Source organism: Lampetra fluviatilis, chromosome 9 (assembly GCF_964198595.1).
Source record: "Lampetra fluviatilis chromosome 9, kcLamFluv1.1, whole genome shotgun sequence".
Classification (NCBI taxonomy): domain Eukaryota; kingdom Metazoa; phylum Chordata; class Hyperoartia; order Petromyzontiformes; family Petromyzontidae; genus Lampetra; species Lampetra fluviatilis.
The window spans coordinates 6,522,555-6,541,608 of record NC_136283.1 but is presented as its reverse complement, the minus strand read 5'-3'; the positions used below and the strand labels follow the sequence as shown (position 1 = coordinate 6,541,608).

Sequence of the window (19,054 nt, the reverse complement as noted above, 5' to 3'; positions counted from 1 at the left end):
GGGGAGGCACAGTCAGCACCATACCCAGCCAGCCACCTTTGCATCCCAAACTCTGGAGTTTCGCACACTGCAGAAGGTATTCATTTAAGTGTGAATCCACCTCGGGGAGGTCCAGGATGAGTTCTGATGTTCGTCATGTCTGGGTAATGTACTTGGATGGCTGGTTTTGTAGCACAGTGTGCAAAATCCACTGCAACGCCGCTTTCCACAGTGTACGCATGTACAAAGACAAAGATCCCCCGTATAGCCTTAACAGACTGTAGAGGCAATTGCTGTTAGCGAGCACCTATGAAGGCCGGAACGGTACACGAGGGGGTGGGTGGCCAGCACCACGCCCAATCGCCTTTGTCTCCCCAGTGGCGATGTTTACACACCGTACCAGGTACTAATTTCAGGCTGAGTCGACCTAGGGGAGGCCCAGGACCGGTTCAGATAATCGTCACTGGTGTTGGCCGTGAGCGGGAATCGAACCCGGATCGCCAGGTTCATAGCGCAGCGTGCTAACCACTACACTACCGCTTCCCAGGCATGTACACATACATACACATATGCATAAACAACACACAACTGTTGGAGTCAGTGCTATAAGTGAGTGCCTTTACAGGGACATGACAGCACAAGGTGGGCGATGAAGCCAGCCTGACCACAATTTCTATTCTCTGCGCTAACAATAACGTATTGTACCAAGTAACCATAACATACAGTGGCAACTGGTGTTTGAACCGAGCCTTGGGCCAGGTTCAAACACCAGTTGCAACTGATGTACAAGCCAAGAGATGACAACCCGAGCCACTGGAATCAGTGTGGTGTGCTAACTACACTACCTTGATACACACACCACACACGTGTTACCCAATGGCGGAGCCAGGATTTTCAGGAAGGGGGGAGCAACCCCTCCAGCAATGAAAAATGATAGGAGTTGTTAGTAAGTAATGACTTGTCCCTTGCTTTTTATTCGACACGTGTGGGTCGAATTCGAACCGCGTTGTGTGATCGGCATCGCGCTCACTGAAGATCAATGCCTTCAGGGAAGTCGTGTACTGTATACGCAACTGCGCACAATTCTGAGTCACTTATAACTGCTTTGCCGTTACTTATTTCAAATTATGGACTCAGACTATTGTCCTATCATCTCATAGAGTCCCTGGCACATAAACATATCCTACACAGTGGCAGTGAGGGTCGCAAAATGCCGATTTATTACTAATAAACCCCAATGATCCGATCAAAATTAGGGATTTCGATCGGATCATTGAGGGGGCACGTGCCACCCCACCCCCCTCCCCCGCTCCGCCAGTGGTGTCACCTACTGAACCTTCCAGCAAATATTTATATTTTCGTAAATGTTTATGAGCATAGACGGTTTTGGATCCCCACACAAAATACTACATTCCACAGCAAACGTCCCACCTGTGCATAACGACACAGTGGCTAATGTGCAGGCACAGGTGTGGGACATCTACTCTGGAATGTTCTATTCCGTTCAGGGGTGAGATGCACGGCATCTCCCCTGCGGGCTGAGCCAAGGAGAGCACTGATGGTGGAGGCCACGGTACATTTGCTACAGTACTGCCACAATGGAAACAGGGGTAACGCTCACGAACACATTGTAAACACCGCAGTTGGAAGTGAATCAGAAAATGTTTGGAAATATGTAAACGGGCACAAGTATTTACTGCTGCAAGCAATGATGCATCCAAATGCAGTCTCGTGTACTCTTTAGGAAAAAATCTGTCCACTGCCAAGGATTCAAGTCTGTCAAGGGATGGTTTAAATGCTTAAGGGATAAGCGGCAGTGGTGGTGAATGTAATGTGTTTATTACCTTCATGTTCTATATAATCATCTGCACCAGCTGTGAATATACAAACACATTTTGATGTTTAGTTACACTTCTAAACAAGAGGCGAATACATCTTTAAAATATAAATTGTTGATAATTTAACACGTGCACAACAATAAATCACGCATCAAATTTCCACTATATTTCTCATACAATGTTGTCCACACCATGTTACTCCATTTACTTGCGCATTGTGTTAACCTCATATGTAGCGCAAACTTGTACGTCGCAATTATGTCCTTGACAAGAGGAATATCAGTCACCCTTAATACCAAAACACATTTGCTTATTTTGATACGAAATGTCATTGGATCATTTTTTATTAATACATACAATGACGTGAAAGCAAGATTTATGGTACCAGTAGGGGCGAACATATTTTATAGTGTCGACACCACAAAATCCCACTGGGAAAGATTTATGCATAAGAACAAATTAACCTTGGAATCACAGGCTAACCGACAGTTCGAGTCACCCGGATACCCATAATGCCCAGTTTCCCTGTTCTCTCCCAAATCCGACTCCAATCACGGAAATATAAATAATATGAATGATCCGGCATTGCTCTCCGAAACCATTCCCTGACACCAACGAGAACCAATAATGCCACGATGTTGATGTCATCTCCAGTTTTTGTCTGAAAAAGATTACCCTTTCCACCAAAATAATGCTTGCAATGCATGATTAAATAAGACTGAACATAAATCAAAAGCAACTGCCTCTTTCGAGATTACTATGAGTTAAGCACAATTCATCAGTCATCATTCGCCATGTTCTATCCACACCTGGATAAAGGCCTCCCCTTTATCATCGTCGCTCCCTATCTGGTCATCCTCTTGGCTGCAATACCTCCCTGGCCTGCTACTCTATCACCAGTAGCGTCCATCGGCCATCAACATTTATAGCAATCTGTGTGCCCTGCCCAAACCCACTTACTTTTCAGAGTCATATTTGTTTTCTTATCCATGTCTGTGTCTCTCAGTATAATGCACAATATGCGTCTTTGCATGCATTTCAGATTTTTTTTTCCTAAGCTATTTTACTTTGCAGCATCTATATTTCTGATCCATTTGTCACAGCAGCTTATATGTACAAATTGAAATGTTTCCTTCTCTAGACACTTAAGCAATCACCAATTCCAAGAATATTACTCACAGTGACTGTGCGTTAGCAATACCAAAATTAACGCTGCATTTTTGGAGGTTTGTAATTTTATATAGGCTATCAAATATTTTAACTCCCATCAATAATACAATGGATATTACAATCATAAGTTAAGAGTAAAACATCTAATTTTCATGTTGCTTCTATGGACATGAAATGTTGAAAATATTAAAAGCAAAGATATAAGCATATTCAACATGTTAATTACTTTTGTAAAGGCATAACAGCAGAATAATTATTTTAACACGTAGGCTTTCGCGACCAATATTGTTCATAATCAACGATTTTTTGGGTTTAGATCGCGTTATTTATAAATGTGTCGTAACCCTCCACCACCCGACACGGCCAATCAGTAAAAAAAGTGTCACGTTGACAAAAGACAAATAGTTCACTGCTTTAGCCCACCGGTGTGTTGAAGCGTGAAACCACAACATTTACAATTTGAGTACGACGTTTCGCTGGTAATTGCATCCAGCATCATCGGGCAATTCGCCAGAATGGTGAGGCTCTGCTGTGTCTCCCATTCTTATATAGAGCAGCAGCAGAGTGACGTCATCATTAACTCATCAGGTGCAAAGATAATAACCCCCCCTCAAATCTTTGCACCTGATGAGTTAATGATGACGTCACCCTGCTGCTGCTCTATATAAGAACGGGAGACACAGCAGAGCCTCACCATTCTGGCGAATTGCCCGATGATGCTGGATGCAATTACCAGCGAAACGTCGTACTCAAATTGTAAATGTTGTGGTTTCACGCTTCAACACACCGGTGGGCTAAAGCAGTGAACTATTTGTCTTTTGTCAACGTGACACTTTTTTTACTGATTGGCCGTGTCGGGTGGTGGAGGGTTACGACACATTTATAAATAACGCGATCTAAACCCAAAAAATCGTTGATTATGAAGAATAATTATTATGCTATATAAAATAAAAATACAGTGTAGATGTCCTTTACGTGAACTGCATTCAGCCTGTTGTTTAATTCATTCATGTGTCATAGTTTCATAATCCCGTGGTTAAGGAATGCATAAATAGTATTGCATAAGAAAAAAACTGTATAATCCTTGTTTTAAATCACATGATAATGGTGGACCAAACTTTTTAATAAAAATGCCATTTTTAATTCTTAGCATCAAATTACAAGAATATTTTTTTTATAAACTTACAAAAATGTTTTAACAGTGTACATTAATAAATACAACAGCAATGCTATTGGAGCATATTTTTTAAAAATCTATGTTTAAATTTAAAATAAAATCCTCTAACAAAACCATTTGCATATCCAATCGGAGCAAATGCCCCTTCATGAATGGCGAATGCTACGATGGGTCAAAGGAAATATCTCTTTGTAAGGTAATTGTAATCAGGTTACCACTGCTCTAATAAGTAAATTACTACTTCTCCTTATTCCTGCACCGGAAAGGCTGTCTACACAGCCATGCGCATTTGTAGGATGGCATTTTGCCAATTGGGAAGATTTTGAAGGAGAGATCCCTGGGAAAAAATCTCTTCTGCAGCCATTCTCAGACACGCGGGGCACACAGCTTGGCGAGATTTATGAATGGCTTCCTCAGTCTCATGACGCGATGCCAATAGCACAATCGGAATTCTTTGAAAAACACACGTAAAAAAAGTTAGCTTTTTTACACACTGAAATTAGCGTTAAGTTTAATTTCAGCAGAGGATTAGCCTATTCACATAGTCGCTGCTTGTTGCCAGTGTTGTCAACAGTCAAAATCAGTGGACGTGACAATCAACACATTCACAATTGCTGGTTGCAGCCGTGGTAGCATGGCAGGGAAAGTGACTGCATAATGAGAAAATGTATTGGACGCATGTAGGCGATCAGTCTAACCACTTCCCTTCACACTTAACCATTGTAACAAATTGATTTAATACATTCTATTCATGAGTATGGCAATATGTTCGGGAGCTAAAAGCCAATATCAAGATCAGCTAGCCACGAGAGGGCTTCAGGAGAGTGTTCATGTAGTTTTGCCGTTCATACGTTGAAGGAGCGCAGACTACAGTGGTTTACTATATGGTCATAACAGGTGAAATTAAAGGCTAATGCATTTCATGAAAATATATGTACAGGTTGGCGAATGATGGGGCTTCAGGACTAGTCTGGTGAACATCTGAACTGCTGTCAGCGAATTGTGAAAGTGGGCAATGCCGGACTGTGTACTCCATGGTTTGAGATTGGCGACAGAAATCCCACTGTGAACTATTCTTAATTGTCCATTGGCGTCGGAGACAGCCGCTTCTACCGTGTGACGCCCCGATGAAGTTCACTGGCGAGACGATAACGTTCACGTGGTTGCCCCCCATTGTGTGGCACTTGTTTGGGCCTTCCCTTTACTCGACGCCGACCACAGATGTTGTCATCAGGCCTCCAAACTCGGACTCGACACTCTTGCGGTATAATCAGCAAGTAATGCCCGAATGAACCACATGAAGTTTGAGACTTAAAACATGCCCACTTGATCCACCTCATTAGCATTGTTTTTCAAATTGGAGGTCTACTTAGCTTAATAGTATTTCCTTTCATCAGACTGCCTTCCAAGACAGTCTGTTTACACAGGCTGAATGCTAACAGATGTCTCATGATCATATCAGCAGATCCATTTACGGATTAATCCCATTATTGTATAGATAACACATGCATCTCAAATTCTGTGCAAGAAAATATAAAAAAAACATTACCATCAGCTGCAGCAGTGTCCACTTACTTTTTTTCCCTCACATTTTTTCGTGATTATGTTACTTATTTAATGTGTAGTTGAATACACATGCATTATTAAAATCTACAAGCTGGTGGGCTACTTAATAATGGAGGCATTCTATCTCCACCAACATTTTGTTGTGCAATAACAGTCAAAAAAGTGAGAATGTCTCCGTCTAAAACAAGATTATTATTGACAATATTACTGCATTAAAATCCCTCCGATGTGTTTTCAGTTGATATCACATGTTATTGGGAATGTCTGAAATTTTGTTCCAGGTACTCGGAGCTTCTCATCGAATTACATTTCTGACGAAGCTCCCTGCACGTGGAACGAAATGTCAGATGTGATACCCAAACAATGCGTATTACAACCCCCAAAAACACTCCGGAGTGCCATACAACACAGCCACGAAAGACCTGCGCAGTAGCATAATGCATCAATAACAAACCCAATGGAGGCAAATAACATTTGTATGACGATGCAAACTCGTCCGAAAAAATAATGATTCTGCCCTTCTTTTTTCGAACACAGGAAATCCTGGATACGTGAAAGGGCACGATGACGTGGCAACTTACCGGCGGCGGTGTATATGTGGGCAGTGCTGTGTTTGGTGTGATGAGCCCGGGTCGAACAGGCAAGCAAAACCGAGCCCCTTCCTGTGCTAAATCTGGAAGCGTCTGTTTCTGCATGCAACCCCGGCGGCACGCCAAAGACAGAGAATGGCAGAGCAAACGAGAGAGAGAGAGCAACGGGGAGAGAGAGGGAGGAGACAGCAGCACACCAAGCATGCAGAAGGTGGGCAAGGAGACCGGTTGCAGAACATATGGATTCCTCGCACAGCCATAAACTGGGAAAAATAAGTCATGCAAAACATCGAGAAACAATGCTTTGTTTTAGCATTGACAGCAGTATCCAAAAGCACAAGCAAGAGATTTGCATTAGTGCTTCATATACTGCACATTTGCTTTAAGCATATTGCATTAAAAACAACGGGGATTGAAAGGTCTATCGTTAATATGCGTATGTCAATGGTACAGTACAGTACAACACATATTGGTGGCCATCTAGCCTACAGTTTTTTTTATTCTCAAACCATCCGGTTGGTTTCACTTGATCGTGTTTCCACTATAAGCATAATAAACTATGTACCACTGCACCAAACACATCACAGTGGTATGAAATTTTATTTTGGTTGGAAGTTATCGAAATAAAATAGATTTTGGGAAATTTAAAGAGCACAAACAATCTGTTGCTAAAATTAACTACGAAATGTGAAAGTAACAAGTAATCTATTCAAAATGACTGTGGAAATAGTACTATACCAATTCACGTAGACAACACATTACAAATGCATTGTGTTAAGCATTTGGTCACATAAAACTGAATTTTTTTTTATCTAAGAAATACAATATTACGTTCAGTACATTGTTATTGCCAACATTCTGTCTAAAGTCCCACCGATGCATTTATACGGCTGCCTTTAAGTTGGTATTCTCTACTGCCAAGATCTTCGGATGTCACAACAGGGAGCCTACATTGGTCGGCGTGTACACAGAATCAATCAATTGCTGTACCCAGTCTGTGTACCAGAGGGAAAACGCATCGGGAGATTAATGTTTGGTCGATCAATATTTCCTGACACATAAGGATGGAGTTGAAACCCATAATCAAATTTAAACTTTACAAAGAGATGTAAAATTTGTTTATCTAGATATTGACAAACTCTTGCATTAAAGGACACCCTGAAAATGTCATTAAATGTGCGCAACGCTCCCCCAAACTGGCAATCACCTGTTTAGCAGACACAAAACGAGAGTGGCGACTCAAATAAAAAAAACGCTAGAGCTAGGTACATCGTACAGTGTTGAGCTTAAATCGAACCCTGATACCTGTTAACCACGGAATGTCAGGAGAGCTCTGCGCTTTCTTCATGTGAGAAATAGTGACGGTGGAAATAACACGTCTGCGAGAGGTCCGTGCGGAGTCTGAGGACACAAAACACGAGGCGCATGCGGGCGTGCAACGACCGTGCGGAGGCATGCGCGCTCCACGCTGGGGGAACGTCCCCGCAGGAAGCCACAGCAGCAGCAGCAGCACCACGACCACCAGAGCAGCGCCGCAGAGCGAGGGCCAAAGAGCAGCAAGAGCATCAGCACACGCCCCCCCGCGAGGAGCGCAGAGAAGCGAGAAATATACACAGCTCATGTGGATCCAGAGCTAATGGGAAAATAACAATAATCTACTGCAGGTAACTTTATTTAATGGTCAAATGTGCGGTGATATTTTAAACACACATAGATGCAACAAACCCGACCGATTACAAAGTACAATTCTGGGGTCAAACTTAAAGATGTGGAATATGTTTTTGGAATGAGTCTGCAAAGCTTCCACGTGGGCGAGACTGTGTCAAGGGGGGCCCTCGTGTCAATTGCGAGAGTGCTTTTGTCTGCCTGTGGGAACGTCATACCTTCCTCCACGGATGGTTTTCCATTTTCTTTCAACTCCTCCAATGTATTGTGGTTGACAGAGATGTGTTGTGCTAAAAAAAGTCAATAATATAGGACTTTTACATTTTCAAAAACGGCGCACAGATATTTTGAGCAATACCCCAACATGGTGATTTGAGAGATTTAATGAATGATCGGCTAGAGCTTTTCTTAATTTATCACCAAGTCTCTTCTGTTGTAGCTAAAAGAGACTTCAAATGCCAACTTAACCTTCAGTTATTCACTGGTGATGCAAAAGCCATTCCTAAAAAAATATATATATATATAACAATGAACATAATCATCAAGAGCATACAAGTAAAAGCCATGCACTCTGCAAGAAATTAATGAGATTTTTTTATCATTTTCATTTAATAAGTAATTATCAATGCTGGACAGAGTTCACATTCGTTCTATATCATGAATTAGGTGAACAATGTCCATTCGTTGAGTCAAATATGCTGATACCACAGATGTGCGTTGTTCATCTCTCATCATGATCATAAACATATTTCAGTAGCCAATGCATTTGTAATAATTATCTACACAATGCATTAATGCAAAGCTAAACGATCACAATCTAGTTTACCATTTACAGTACTCCAGTCAAATATTAGTTTGAGCAATGAGTTCAATCTCCAGCCATGGCTAACATTAGTGGCGAGTAATATGTCCTGCATCCGCCACCCCCTCACCAATCCACACTGACTAGCGTAGTGAAGTATGGTCAAAACAACCCCACAACCAATATTATACAGTAAGGCCTTCATACACCAGTGGATTGACAGAGGACTGAACATTATTGCTATAATTATGAGTCAAACACAACTTTAATCACAATTCATTTTAATATATATCAAGTTTAATGTTTTATATTTGTACCCATCACAGCAATGACGGCAATGCAGCCAATTGCTTGTTAATTTAATTGGGAAAGGGGTTTGCCAGTTATATTAGTATTCATGGTGCTTAATTGATTATTCATTTATTCAGCTAGTTTGTTCCAATGACGTTGGAGCACATAAATCACATTGAAAGAGTTCCCATAATGTTGTAGCATAGCCCGAGGAAAGGCCTCGCTGGTCATGCATTAATACAGAAGGGATTGAATATTTCACTGGTTACTGGTAGAGGACTCAAACGCTGCAATCAGCTCAGTGGCTAGACACAATTGGGACATTCAGGAAACATAATTCCTTTCGAGTTTCTTTTTCTAGTGAGCAGCATTTCAAGAATGTCAAAATGTAACTTCCACGTCACAGTGACGTACACCAAACAGAATACAAAATTAAGTGTTCTGGTCCACTTTAGATTACAATAATCTTGGTTGTTTCCAAGCAAACATTACTGAAATATACAATTCAGACTGCTGGACAAATTTTTTTTAAGTTACTTGTATACGGTATACAAATGTAAAAACAACACATGCATTTACTTTATGATTGTTACTTCCATAATCCACCATGAGGTGGAATGGCCAAATTAAATCCTGCTTAACTCGGCACAGAGGCTCTTCACCAAAGCAAGTGTGCAGGAAGAGACATTATGATTTTTCAGACGCTAGTTATGAAATGTAAGTGGGCGTGGTCAGAGATGCATCATGAAAAGGATTTATGGCTGACAGTCAAGAATAATGATGGAGTGCCAGCCAAGTAATGGAACGCATCAGAGACGGCCACCAATGAGATGGAGCAATGAACGGAGTTTGCGTGCAGCTGCTGTGTGGATTATTACATCATTCAGCAGTGGATTGACCAAGGCTGACCATGATGATGCAGGCACATAAAGTCCCACGCTTATGAAGCACATTGCAGAATCTTTGAGGCCAACACTATGGCCACAGACTTTGGTTGTACATTAATAACAAACGCAATCATTCATACATAAAGTTCTGTCTTGTAGAGATTTGGTATTGAGATTCACAAATATGAGTCATATATAAAATACATAACTCACAATATCTACCATGCTTATACTGATTACCTTTTGGAAGACATTGGCATGCTCATGACGTGTTTTTTCTCTCGTAATTTATGTATTCAGTTTTGTATTTGCTAAGTAGTGGGGTTTTGTTTTTGTATTAATTATCCGTGTATGGAACTGGATAATTGATGTGCAGTGTTGTGGAATATAATTGCATGAATGACACGATATAAAATGAAATTACTACTACTTTTATATTCAAACAGCTAAATAAGCTCTACTTAATTTACCGCAATCCTACTTTATTGCCGATTGCTAAAAAAGAAAATAGCATTACACAGTAGTTTGAGAGTTTGCATTCCAGAGGCTTGCGAGTCATAGCACCAATGTGTGTGCAATGCCCAGTGACAGCAGCTACTGAAATGCCCCGTTAAACAGCACAGCCATTCATTAAAGAACGATTCTCTGGGAACTACTCTGCATGTGGCAGCAATAATGCAATTAATGTGTTCCTACCATTCATTAGGGCGGCACGTACAACGTTTCTACCAACCCAACGGGTGACCCTGAGCAGATGCCAAGAGGATAAATGTTACCGTTAACTTCCTTAGGTTTCCCCCTGCTGATTTCAAACTGCGATTTGTGTTTCAGCACCGCAGACTGTTGTGTAGTTGCCACTTCGTAGAATTGACTTCGTGGGTGCAGCTTAGGCTGTTCATCAGAATGACTTACCAGCTTGTGAGCTCATAGTGAGTGTTCTCTTGTTCCGTGTTCCGACCACAGCACAGGTGTCACTGCAAGGTTAGAGAAGATGGCATGTCACCTTCAGGCCATTTACTGATATCATCAATGGCAATTACCATCACTTAATACCACAAAGACTAATTTGTAAGCGCACGCATACCAAGCAATTAGGCACTCCGATTGAAATCATTGTTTCAATTGCCTTACTCAGATGCTCGATCGACCCCGTGCCCTCTGCATTGCAAGTTCACAGGATGCCAACAATGGGCACATTTCTAAAGTCCCCCCACCTGTGTCCACCCAGCAGCATAATTGAGTACAATTGGGTGATCGGCAGGTCATGTGTGGTGGGGTAAAGTGTGGGTATTCACATTTCTTCCCAGACGTCTTGCATATGTGGAAGAGCCGGGTGAACACCCTCTAGAGGGAGCTTTCTAAATCTTCCTCGAGTGAAGGTTCTTTGGCCAGCAGTGGCATTATCAAGTAATCGCAGGGCTGCACCTTTATCTTTACGAAAATTTTTTTTACCAGGTAAGGCCCACTGAGCTATTTCGCTCTTTTTCAGAAGTGACCTGGCCACAAATGAAAGCTCAACGAAGTGGAATGTGGAAATGCATAGCAGTCAAAAACTCTAAACACATGTTGATTCTAAATGTGGAGGGAAAAACCCGGAGAAAAATGCACACGACCAAGGGGAGAACATGCAAACTCCAAATATACAGGGTGTCAGGGTCGGGATCAAACCCACGACCTCCTGCGTACCAGGTGAGGGAGTTAACATCTCGCCAACATGGCACCCCATCACACAGTATATAGGCTGAGATCCATTAGCCAAAGTACAAACTTGACAGAAATGACAGTTACTACCAGGCGAGACACTTGAGGAAACTTGGATAAATATATCTTGCAACACGACACTTGAAGTTACTCAAGCAGACGCCAGGAAAGCGTACGGATTGTAGTGCGCACAGACGCTGTAGTAAAACGTGCCCGCATTAACTGCTCATATCGACACCCCATTAAATAGACGCAACGCAACTCACACTAGCACGCTGAACTTTAATTGAATGAAATATTAACTAGAAGCAGCGGGCATATATTATGCATGCATATTCACAGTTAATTATGCAAAAAAATGAATACTTCATTACAAATGTATACTTGACAAAGTATGGTTCCGTAGTTACATTTATTTAGTTTTGACACATTAATTAGCAGACTGGGCTTTCTGTAAAATATGTATTGTACCATACTGTTGTTTGCATCCTTTAACATGTCCCAAATGTTTGTACCCTCGTGTTACTGAGCCACATTTCTGCAATCCACAAGGGTGATATAACCTGCTACATGCTCACTGACACGATGCACTGTCTGGATAGATCGTTGAACGTGGGGCTCATGCCACGGTTTGTATCGACTGCGTCCAAGATAAAACTTTGCTTCACATGCCCTCGTAAAAAATGTAATTCATCAGCCAAATCATCGTCTCTAAATAACCAACATGTCAAAGTCGTATGTTTATCAATTCACAGCACCATGTGAACACACCTGCAAGAGGTGCAAAAAGTGAACTACTCCAGTATCATATTCTTGGTTCTTTCGGTAAAGTCACGTAGAAGGGACATAATAAAATAATTCAACACTAAAATTCTCACGACGTTTCGATTGCAACACAAGCAATCATCATCAGGTGTGAAAACCACAGCAATTTACTCCAGTATCGTACAAATAACTTCCTATTCCCATAATTTTATTTGCAAATACAAACACAGAACCTTGTGACAACATTCGTTTTTCAAGGAACGTGGCCGAGAGTACGTCGATGAGGAAATACCGTGATGATATCGGCCCGTGTGCCGGATGGATTCTTACACGAGAGCACCGTGAGAAGCGGCGACGACCTGGGGAGGCTTTCATCCAGCGGTGGATTGACAATAGCTGATGGTGACGAAGGGAAGCACACAGTGTTCAAACGAAAAATTGCTCAAGATGAAGTTACCTTGGGTATTCTCTCTGCCACTTCTCATCAACGTGACACATACATCACTGTCTACAGAGTTCCCCCCCCCCCTCTCTCCAACCTCAGGCCACTATTATTAACAAGCAGCCCAACTATGGCACCTCGCACACACACAAAGACACACAAAATACCTACTCACATTACTATGTAGAAGGTTACTTTGCCAGTTGCCAATTTTCTTTTAATCTTTGCCGCTCCTTATAAACATATAAGAATTGGTATTTACAAGGCAGAGCTCGGCTAATACTGTGGAATGCGTTGAGCTCAAAGCCAAGTGAACCCTCGGACAGCCTCGGTCTATAGTTATCGTGCATACTTATTTCACAATGGGGGAGGCTGTGCACGTGAGCTCACATGGCATGCCGAGTAACGGGAGGGCATCAGCGACTGGAAACTCTCGTGAGGTTTTCTGCTTCACTCTCATCTCAATTGCATTAAGAAGGAATGTACCCGGCTCGTGCCAATATTCCACTGGCAGCCATCACTTATTGCGAGATAAATATAACACGGTCTAGACACACGGACTTCCTAAGCTCAAGAAGGAACCCGATTTCCTACTTCTATAACTGAACACTTTTACAGTGTTGTGAGTTGCAGTGCAGGAAGTTATCGCACTGCACTATGAACCTGGCAATCTGAGTTTTATTCCTGGTGATGGCTTGCATCAGTGATGGGTGATATCTCAACTGGTGTGTGGTTCCCCTGCATCACCAACCTGCACTGGCCCACGTGGTAAAGTATGGTCAAACAACCCCCATCACCGAAAGGAGAGGCCTTCATCTAACAATGGCTGAATAAACGGCTGTACAACAATACAGGATTGTATTGTATTTAATGAATGCGAGAATGAGTGCCGCATACTTGCAACATGAGCTTGCAATCTCTGTGTAAGTGACTGACTATAATGTAACATTCCACTGCAGTGGTAAAACTTCTGGCTGCCTTCAGCCGATAAAAAAAAAACAGTAAACAGTGTGAATACCAATGTTTACACGTGCGTTACTGATTTCCAAAATCTGCAAATGCCATAAAAAACTATCCTCCATTAATTGTTTTAAAATATGTGTAAACTAGACTAGAGGGGTACACATCAAGTTAAATCGGCACTTCCTTTTTTGCACACAAATGCACTGTTAGATTTGGTACGATACAAAAACATTTTTACTAAGCTACATAGGACCAAAACGAAAGTTCTGGAAGTGGAAGAGATGATGGAAAATTAGGAATCCGAGGGATAGAGGGGAATGATGGAGAGCCCAAGCAAGGATGTGGTAGAGATGATTGAGGTGGTCGACATATGTTATGTGTTAATCCCTTCAGAATATACCAAACGGAGCCAAAATTAAATCCTTTGGGGACTCAGGAAAGTTTGTCTTTATTACTATAGTTTAATTATGAGATAATGCTCAATTTGTATTATATTACAATTGCTAAAATTATCTTTCATAACAATACTTATAATGTATTAAATATTTTATGGAAAACATTTTAAAATATTCTGAAGCGGTATGCAGAGTAGTAGTGGCGCTATCATGTATGGGTAAAGCACGGGGGGGATAATAAACTCGTCATGTTTATAGCCTTTAGTGAATCCACTGGTGGATGAAGGCCTCTTCACCATGTTGGTCATGTGGTCTGTTTGTTCATACCTCACCACGCTGGTCAGTGTGGATTACTGACCCAGAGGGGTCAGCTCAGCGATGTGTTGCCTCCAAAACGTCGTGATTTAATTTAGTTATTTTTATTCTTTATTTTTCACCTACGTGACTTTACCGAAAGAACCAAAGAGTATGGTATTAGCCGTGTCCGGGAATCAAAGTTCGGTTGCTGGGTTCATTGTGCAGCGCACTAATCGCTGCACTACTCCTCCAACCCCATGGCATGGTTCATGTAAGGTGCAGAAATGTATTATAGGTTTTAAAATTTAAAGAGAGTGATGTGGAGCATCACCATATAAATCCTTATATATGCTCTCGAGTTCCAAGAAAAGCAGTCATTTTGGAGCGTATGAATTATATGACATCTTATATCATGTTAAGTGCAGAAACTTCTACATTACAAGCATAGTTTGACTATAATACAGCACGTGTTTCTAATTTGCATGGTTATAACTGCTACAACATTGAGTGTTTAAAGTGCTATATTTCGAATCCATAATACCTGGATATTGTTGGAAGAGTATCCATGTCAAGTAAATGAAGAAACTAGTTACATGCAGTTAGGTAATATTAATAGGTTTCTATCGGCATCATAAATGGATTGTTGTTACCATCTTCAGAATTCTTACACCACGTAGCTTGAATGAGCCGAGCCTGCCAATTTGAGCCCTAAGCTGGGCCCCAAAAATGCGCAGGAGCATTGCCGCCAGATGTTCCGCTTACTTGAGCAGGACACATTTCACGAAGTAAGAGGAGTGCGTGCATTCACGTGTATATGGTCACCCACACACAATGCTCAACGTGCATAGGAAAAGGGTAGACGATGTATCGACTCTCCCACTGCCGCAGCAAACGTCAATGTTCTGAACACAATGAGCAATAACAGGTACAAAGGCAAGGCGAAGCCCTGAAATAGCTTGCTCGTGCCACTGCTAGCAGAAAGACCTCCACAAGAGGCAGCTACTGAGAGCCTCTCGAGAGTGCATTTGGCCTACTCTTCCACGCTGAACAGATGTCTTAGAAGAGGTGGAAATACCCCAGAATTTACCCCACCACACACAAGCTGCTGGTCAATTAACTGTTGTGTATCCGTTTATATTCTGATTTACGCCACTGGGTGCAAATAAGTGGTGTGGGATGAGGAGGTGGAGGGAATTAGGAAACTCGCCCCCCCATGGTATAAAATGTCGCTCCAGAGATCGACCCGGTGAACCTTGGCATACTCCCAGTCCAGTGTGCTAACCATTACACCAGGGCTATGTCCAAATGAATGGAACCTTTAATGGCCAATGACATCCAGAAGAACAAATTCTAGTGTATCACAATCTACAACGATGTGAATATAATACAACTGACAACGAGCTAAGAATGCGTCACAAACCAGTAGACTCAGTAGTATTGTTTCCCTCCTACAGCCCTACAAAAAAGGTCAACAAAGTTTTTAACAAATATCCCTTGGAGATTCACATTGCATAAGAATCTGTAAAAAAATTACACAGATAATTAAATTAGTATTTATCTCATTGCTAACCCAGTGCTGGATGAATACCTCCCTACACCAAGCCAGTCACGAGGATTGTTTGACCATACTTCATGTGGGCGATTTGAAATTGCCTGCCAACGTTAGCTTGGAATCAAACTCACGCCAACAGATTCATTCCACTGCATGAGCACAACCTCCTCATTTCCATCTGACGTTGGTGTAAAATTTGCCTTCTACTCCTCAGAGATGTCATTTTAAACAAGTTGCCTTTTTGGGGGAAAATTACTGCTTCGACCCCAACGCTCAACACATGGGTCTCCACCACAGCGATGAGAATGCCACCCGTAATTGTCTCAAATTTCCTCCACTTTCTCTCTCACCTTTTCCTCCCAATGGAATTTTTTTCTGCACCCGATCTCACTCCCGTTTTAGCCGACTTCGAGAATCCCCCCCCCCATCACAAACCACAGCCACTAACAGGCTGAGCAGCCTGCAGCCGCCCAACAGCTCGAGGGAGCTCGGTGCAAGCGATTCACCAATCACGCTGTGAGACAGCTCGATGCGACAGCGCGTGCGTACGTTCGCTCGCTCGGCTTAACGTCACATCGGATGTTGCAGGCAGGCCATTTGCGTGACCTATGCCATCAGTCTGCTTTGCCCTAACTCGAGAGGGGGGGGGGGGCAAATGATGCATTACATAGCTAAAATAAACAAATGTATATCATTGTCACGTATGGCCTGCACAAGTGTCGTGCCTTGTCTCGTCTATTGTCTTATTAGGGTGGACTGGCGTGGCTCTGGGAGCCTTGGGCATTTATGTGAAAGTCGAAGAATATCTGCACCTCAAAATAGTCATGGGCCATTAAACAGGAAGTGATTTTCTTTGCCATGCTGCCTTCAATTATTGGCTTATATACGGCACCAAAATCAGCCAGAATTTGCAGTGCACCCCGCATCAAGCACGTGCAACGGTGTTAACGCGAACTGCGTGAAACACGATCAATCATTCACTTACACGCAACAGACATCCGATAAAGATACTCCAGAAAGCTTTACTCCACGTGGCAGCAAAACAATTGAAGACACTTTGCTGCCAGCTTACGATTTTTCTTGAAGGTTAAATTCTACCTCTCCAGAATAATAAACCTACAACTTTCGTCCTCTGTTATTATCAATCAAACAATCTTTATTTATTTAAAGGCTCCTCCATTCAAACTTGAAAACCATGCAATTAAAATAGCACCACTAATTTAATATACAGTACTATATTACTTGTACGAGTATAGTAAACACTGTATAAATGTATGTGGCAGTCACAACATTATGATTGCAAGATTATTCACTAAACCTAATGCTTTATTAGACTGCCATTGAAACATTGTGTTTATGTTCTAATCGCAGAGTGGGAGCATGACTTGTCTGGCTTACTCTTTGAAAAAGCAATCATCTTTGGGCTAGTGTATAGATAAATCAAATGCGAGGTCAATCGTGAAATAGCAAACACATCATATGTAATGCAGACAGATAAAATGTGTGCACATCATGAACATAGTGGATATGAATGGAACTGAAATGATGCCAAACGGTTCAGTGAGCTTTTGCTCAAGAAGGCTTGAAATGTTAACTTACCAAAGTTTTTGGCTTGACATGGTTGCTGAGCATACATCCTAACTGTGGAGGATGTATTCTTTGGGTCTTTTGGTAAAGTCACGTAGATAGGTTCAAAGAAAATAACAAAAAAACGACGACGTTTCGATCACAGCACAAGCGATCGTCATCAGGAGGAACAAGTAAACCCGTAAAAACAAAGTTTTTCACTATAAATCCTTTATATGCGTGGCATCGTGGCGGCTAGAGTCCTCTCGTCCTCTGGCTTGAGATGGCTGCCACCTATTTTTTTTTTCATAAACAGTGTAAAATTTTGGAAAAATTTTTTCACGAAAATGCATCGTCACGCACAACGAGTCTGTGTGAAAAATGTCAGCTCGATTGGATCACGGGAAGTGGGTTAAAAAACGACCGAAAGATTTGCACGGTCCTAAGCAAGCAAGCGAACTTAATATAAAGGATTTAAAAAAGAGGGGAACGCTGCCGAGGCAGACTGTTTTAAAGGTTTAGAATGGGTGTAGCCCAAGGGTCATAAACGAAGTGGGCGGGGCTAGTGATGTTAATGTGATAAATTAGCATGTCAATGTAAGATCGTAGAGCGGCCTCCACGACGAGGGCGCGGAGGTGGCTATGTTAACGTGAGAGATTAGCATGTTAACGTGAGAAATTAGCATGTTAACGTGAGAGATTAGCATGTTAACGTGAGAGATTAGCATGTTAACGTGAGAGATTAGCATGCTAACGTGAGAGATTAGCATGTTAACGTGAGAGATTAGCATGTTAATGGGGGATCGCAGACCGGCAACGTCGAGCTTGGCGAGCGAGGTGGCTGTGTTAGTGTGGGAAATTTCACCTGTTAATGTAAAATCAGAGAACCAAAAATAACAACTAACATCGGAAGGTGGTAGGATGGGAACATCACAGCCAGTTATGACTTAAACTGGTTGATAACGTCCTTCCAATTATTGCTCAGTTTATACCCATCTTCTCGATTGAAGTATGGAGGATACCCAGGGACCAGGTCGTAAGACATTTTCATGGCCTTCTGTTATAACGACTCATCTAGTCTCTTCTACTCAATGCATTTGAACTTGATCATCATTCTAAACTCACAATAGAAACCGTCTTTGTCGTAATGCGTGTGCTCATTTCTTATTTATTACAAAAAATACAATGTATGTCTGTAGAGGGAGGTCCTGAAGAGTTCATGTTTAAAATAACTAAAATGCCTCATTCAAACGTGGTTACCTTACATGTGGAAAGGCCACGTATGGGATTAACGCCTCTGCCACTTTAGCCTCAAGCGAGCAACTGCCAATGTTTGTCACAAGCAGGAATGACAAAGGCAGATAGGCCCTGCGATGGCCACCAACTTACTAAAGGGAAACCAATAACA

General features: G+C 41.9%; 1 protein-coding gene across 20 annotated transcripts in view; it reads right to left on the bottom strand.

Moving 5' to 3' along the window:
- The window catches only part of LOC144934165 (sorbin and SH3 domain-containing protein 1-like), a 134,022-nt gene that overhangs the window by 72,251 nt on the left and 42,717 nt on the right, over window positions 1-19,054 (bottom strand). For 18 of the 20 annotated variants that reach the window (XM_078859686.1, XM_078859694.1, XM_078859699.1 and 15 more), the window contains exons 3-7: window positions 10,878-10,939; window positions 8,204-8,275; window positions 7,626-7,721; window positions 6,312-6,419; window positions 1,824-1,853 (exon numbers count right to left, since the gene is read on the bottom strand). In XM_078859686.1, the coding sequence (XP_078715812.1) occupies window positions 1,824-1,853; window positions 6,312-6,419; window positions 7,626-7,721; window positions 8,204-8,275; window positions 10,878-10,893 (322 nt within the window). In that variant the 5' untranslated portion in view covers window positions 10,894-10,939. The remainder of the gene's footprint in view (window positions 1-1,823; window positions 1,854-6,311; window positions 6,420-7,625; window positions 7,722-8,203; window positions 8,276-10,877; window positions 10,940-19,054) is intronic. The other 2 variants (XM_078859695.1, XM_078859697.1) reach the window with 2 other exon arrangements.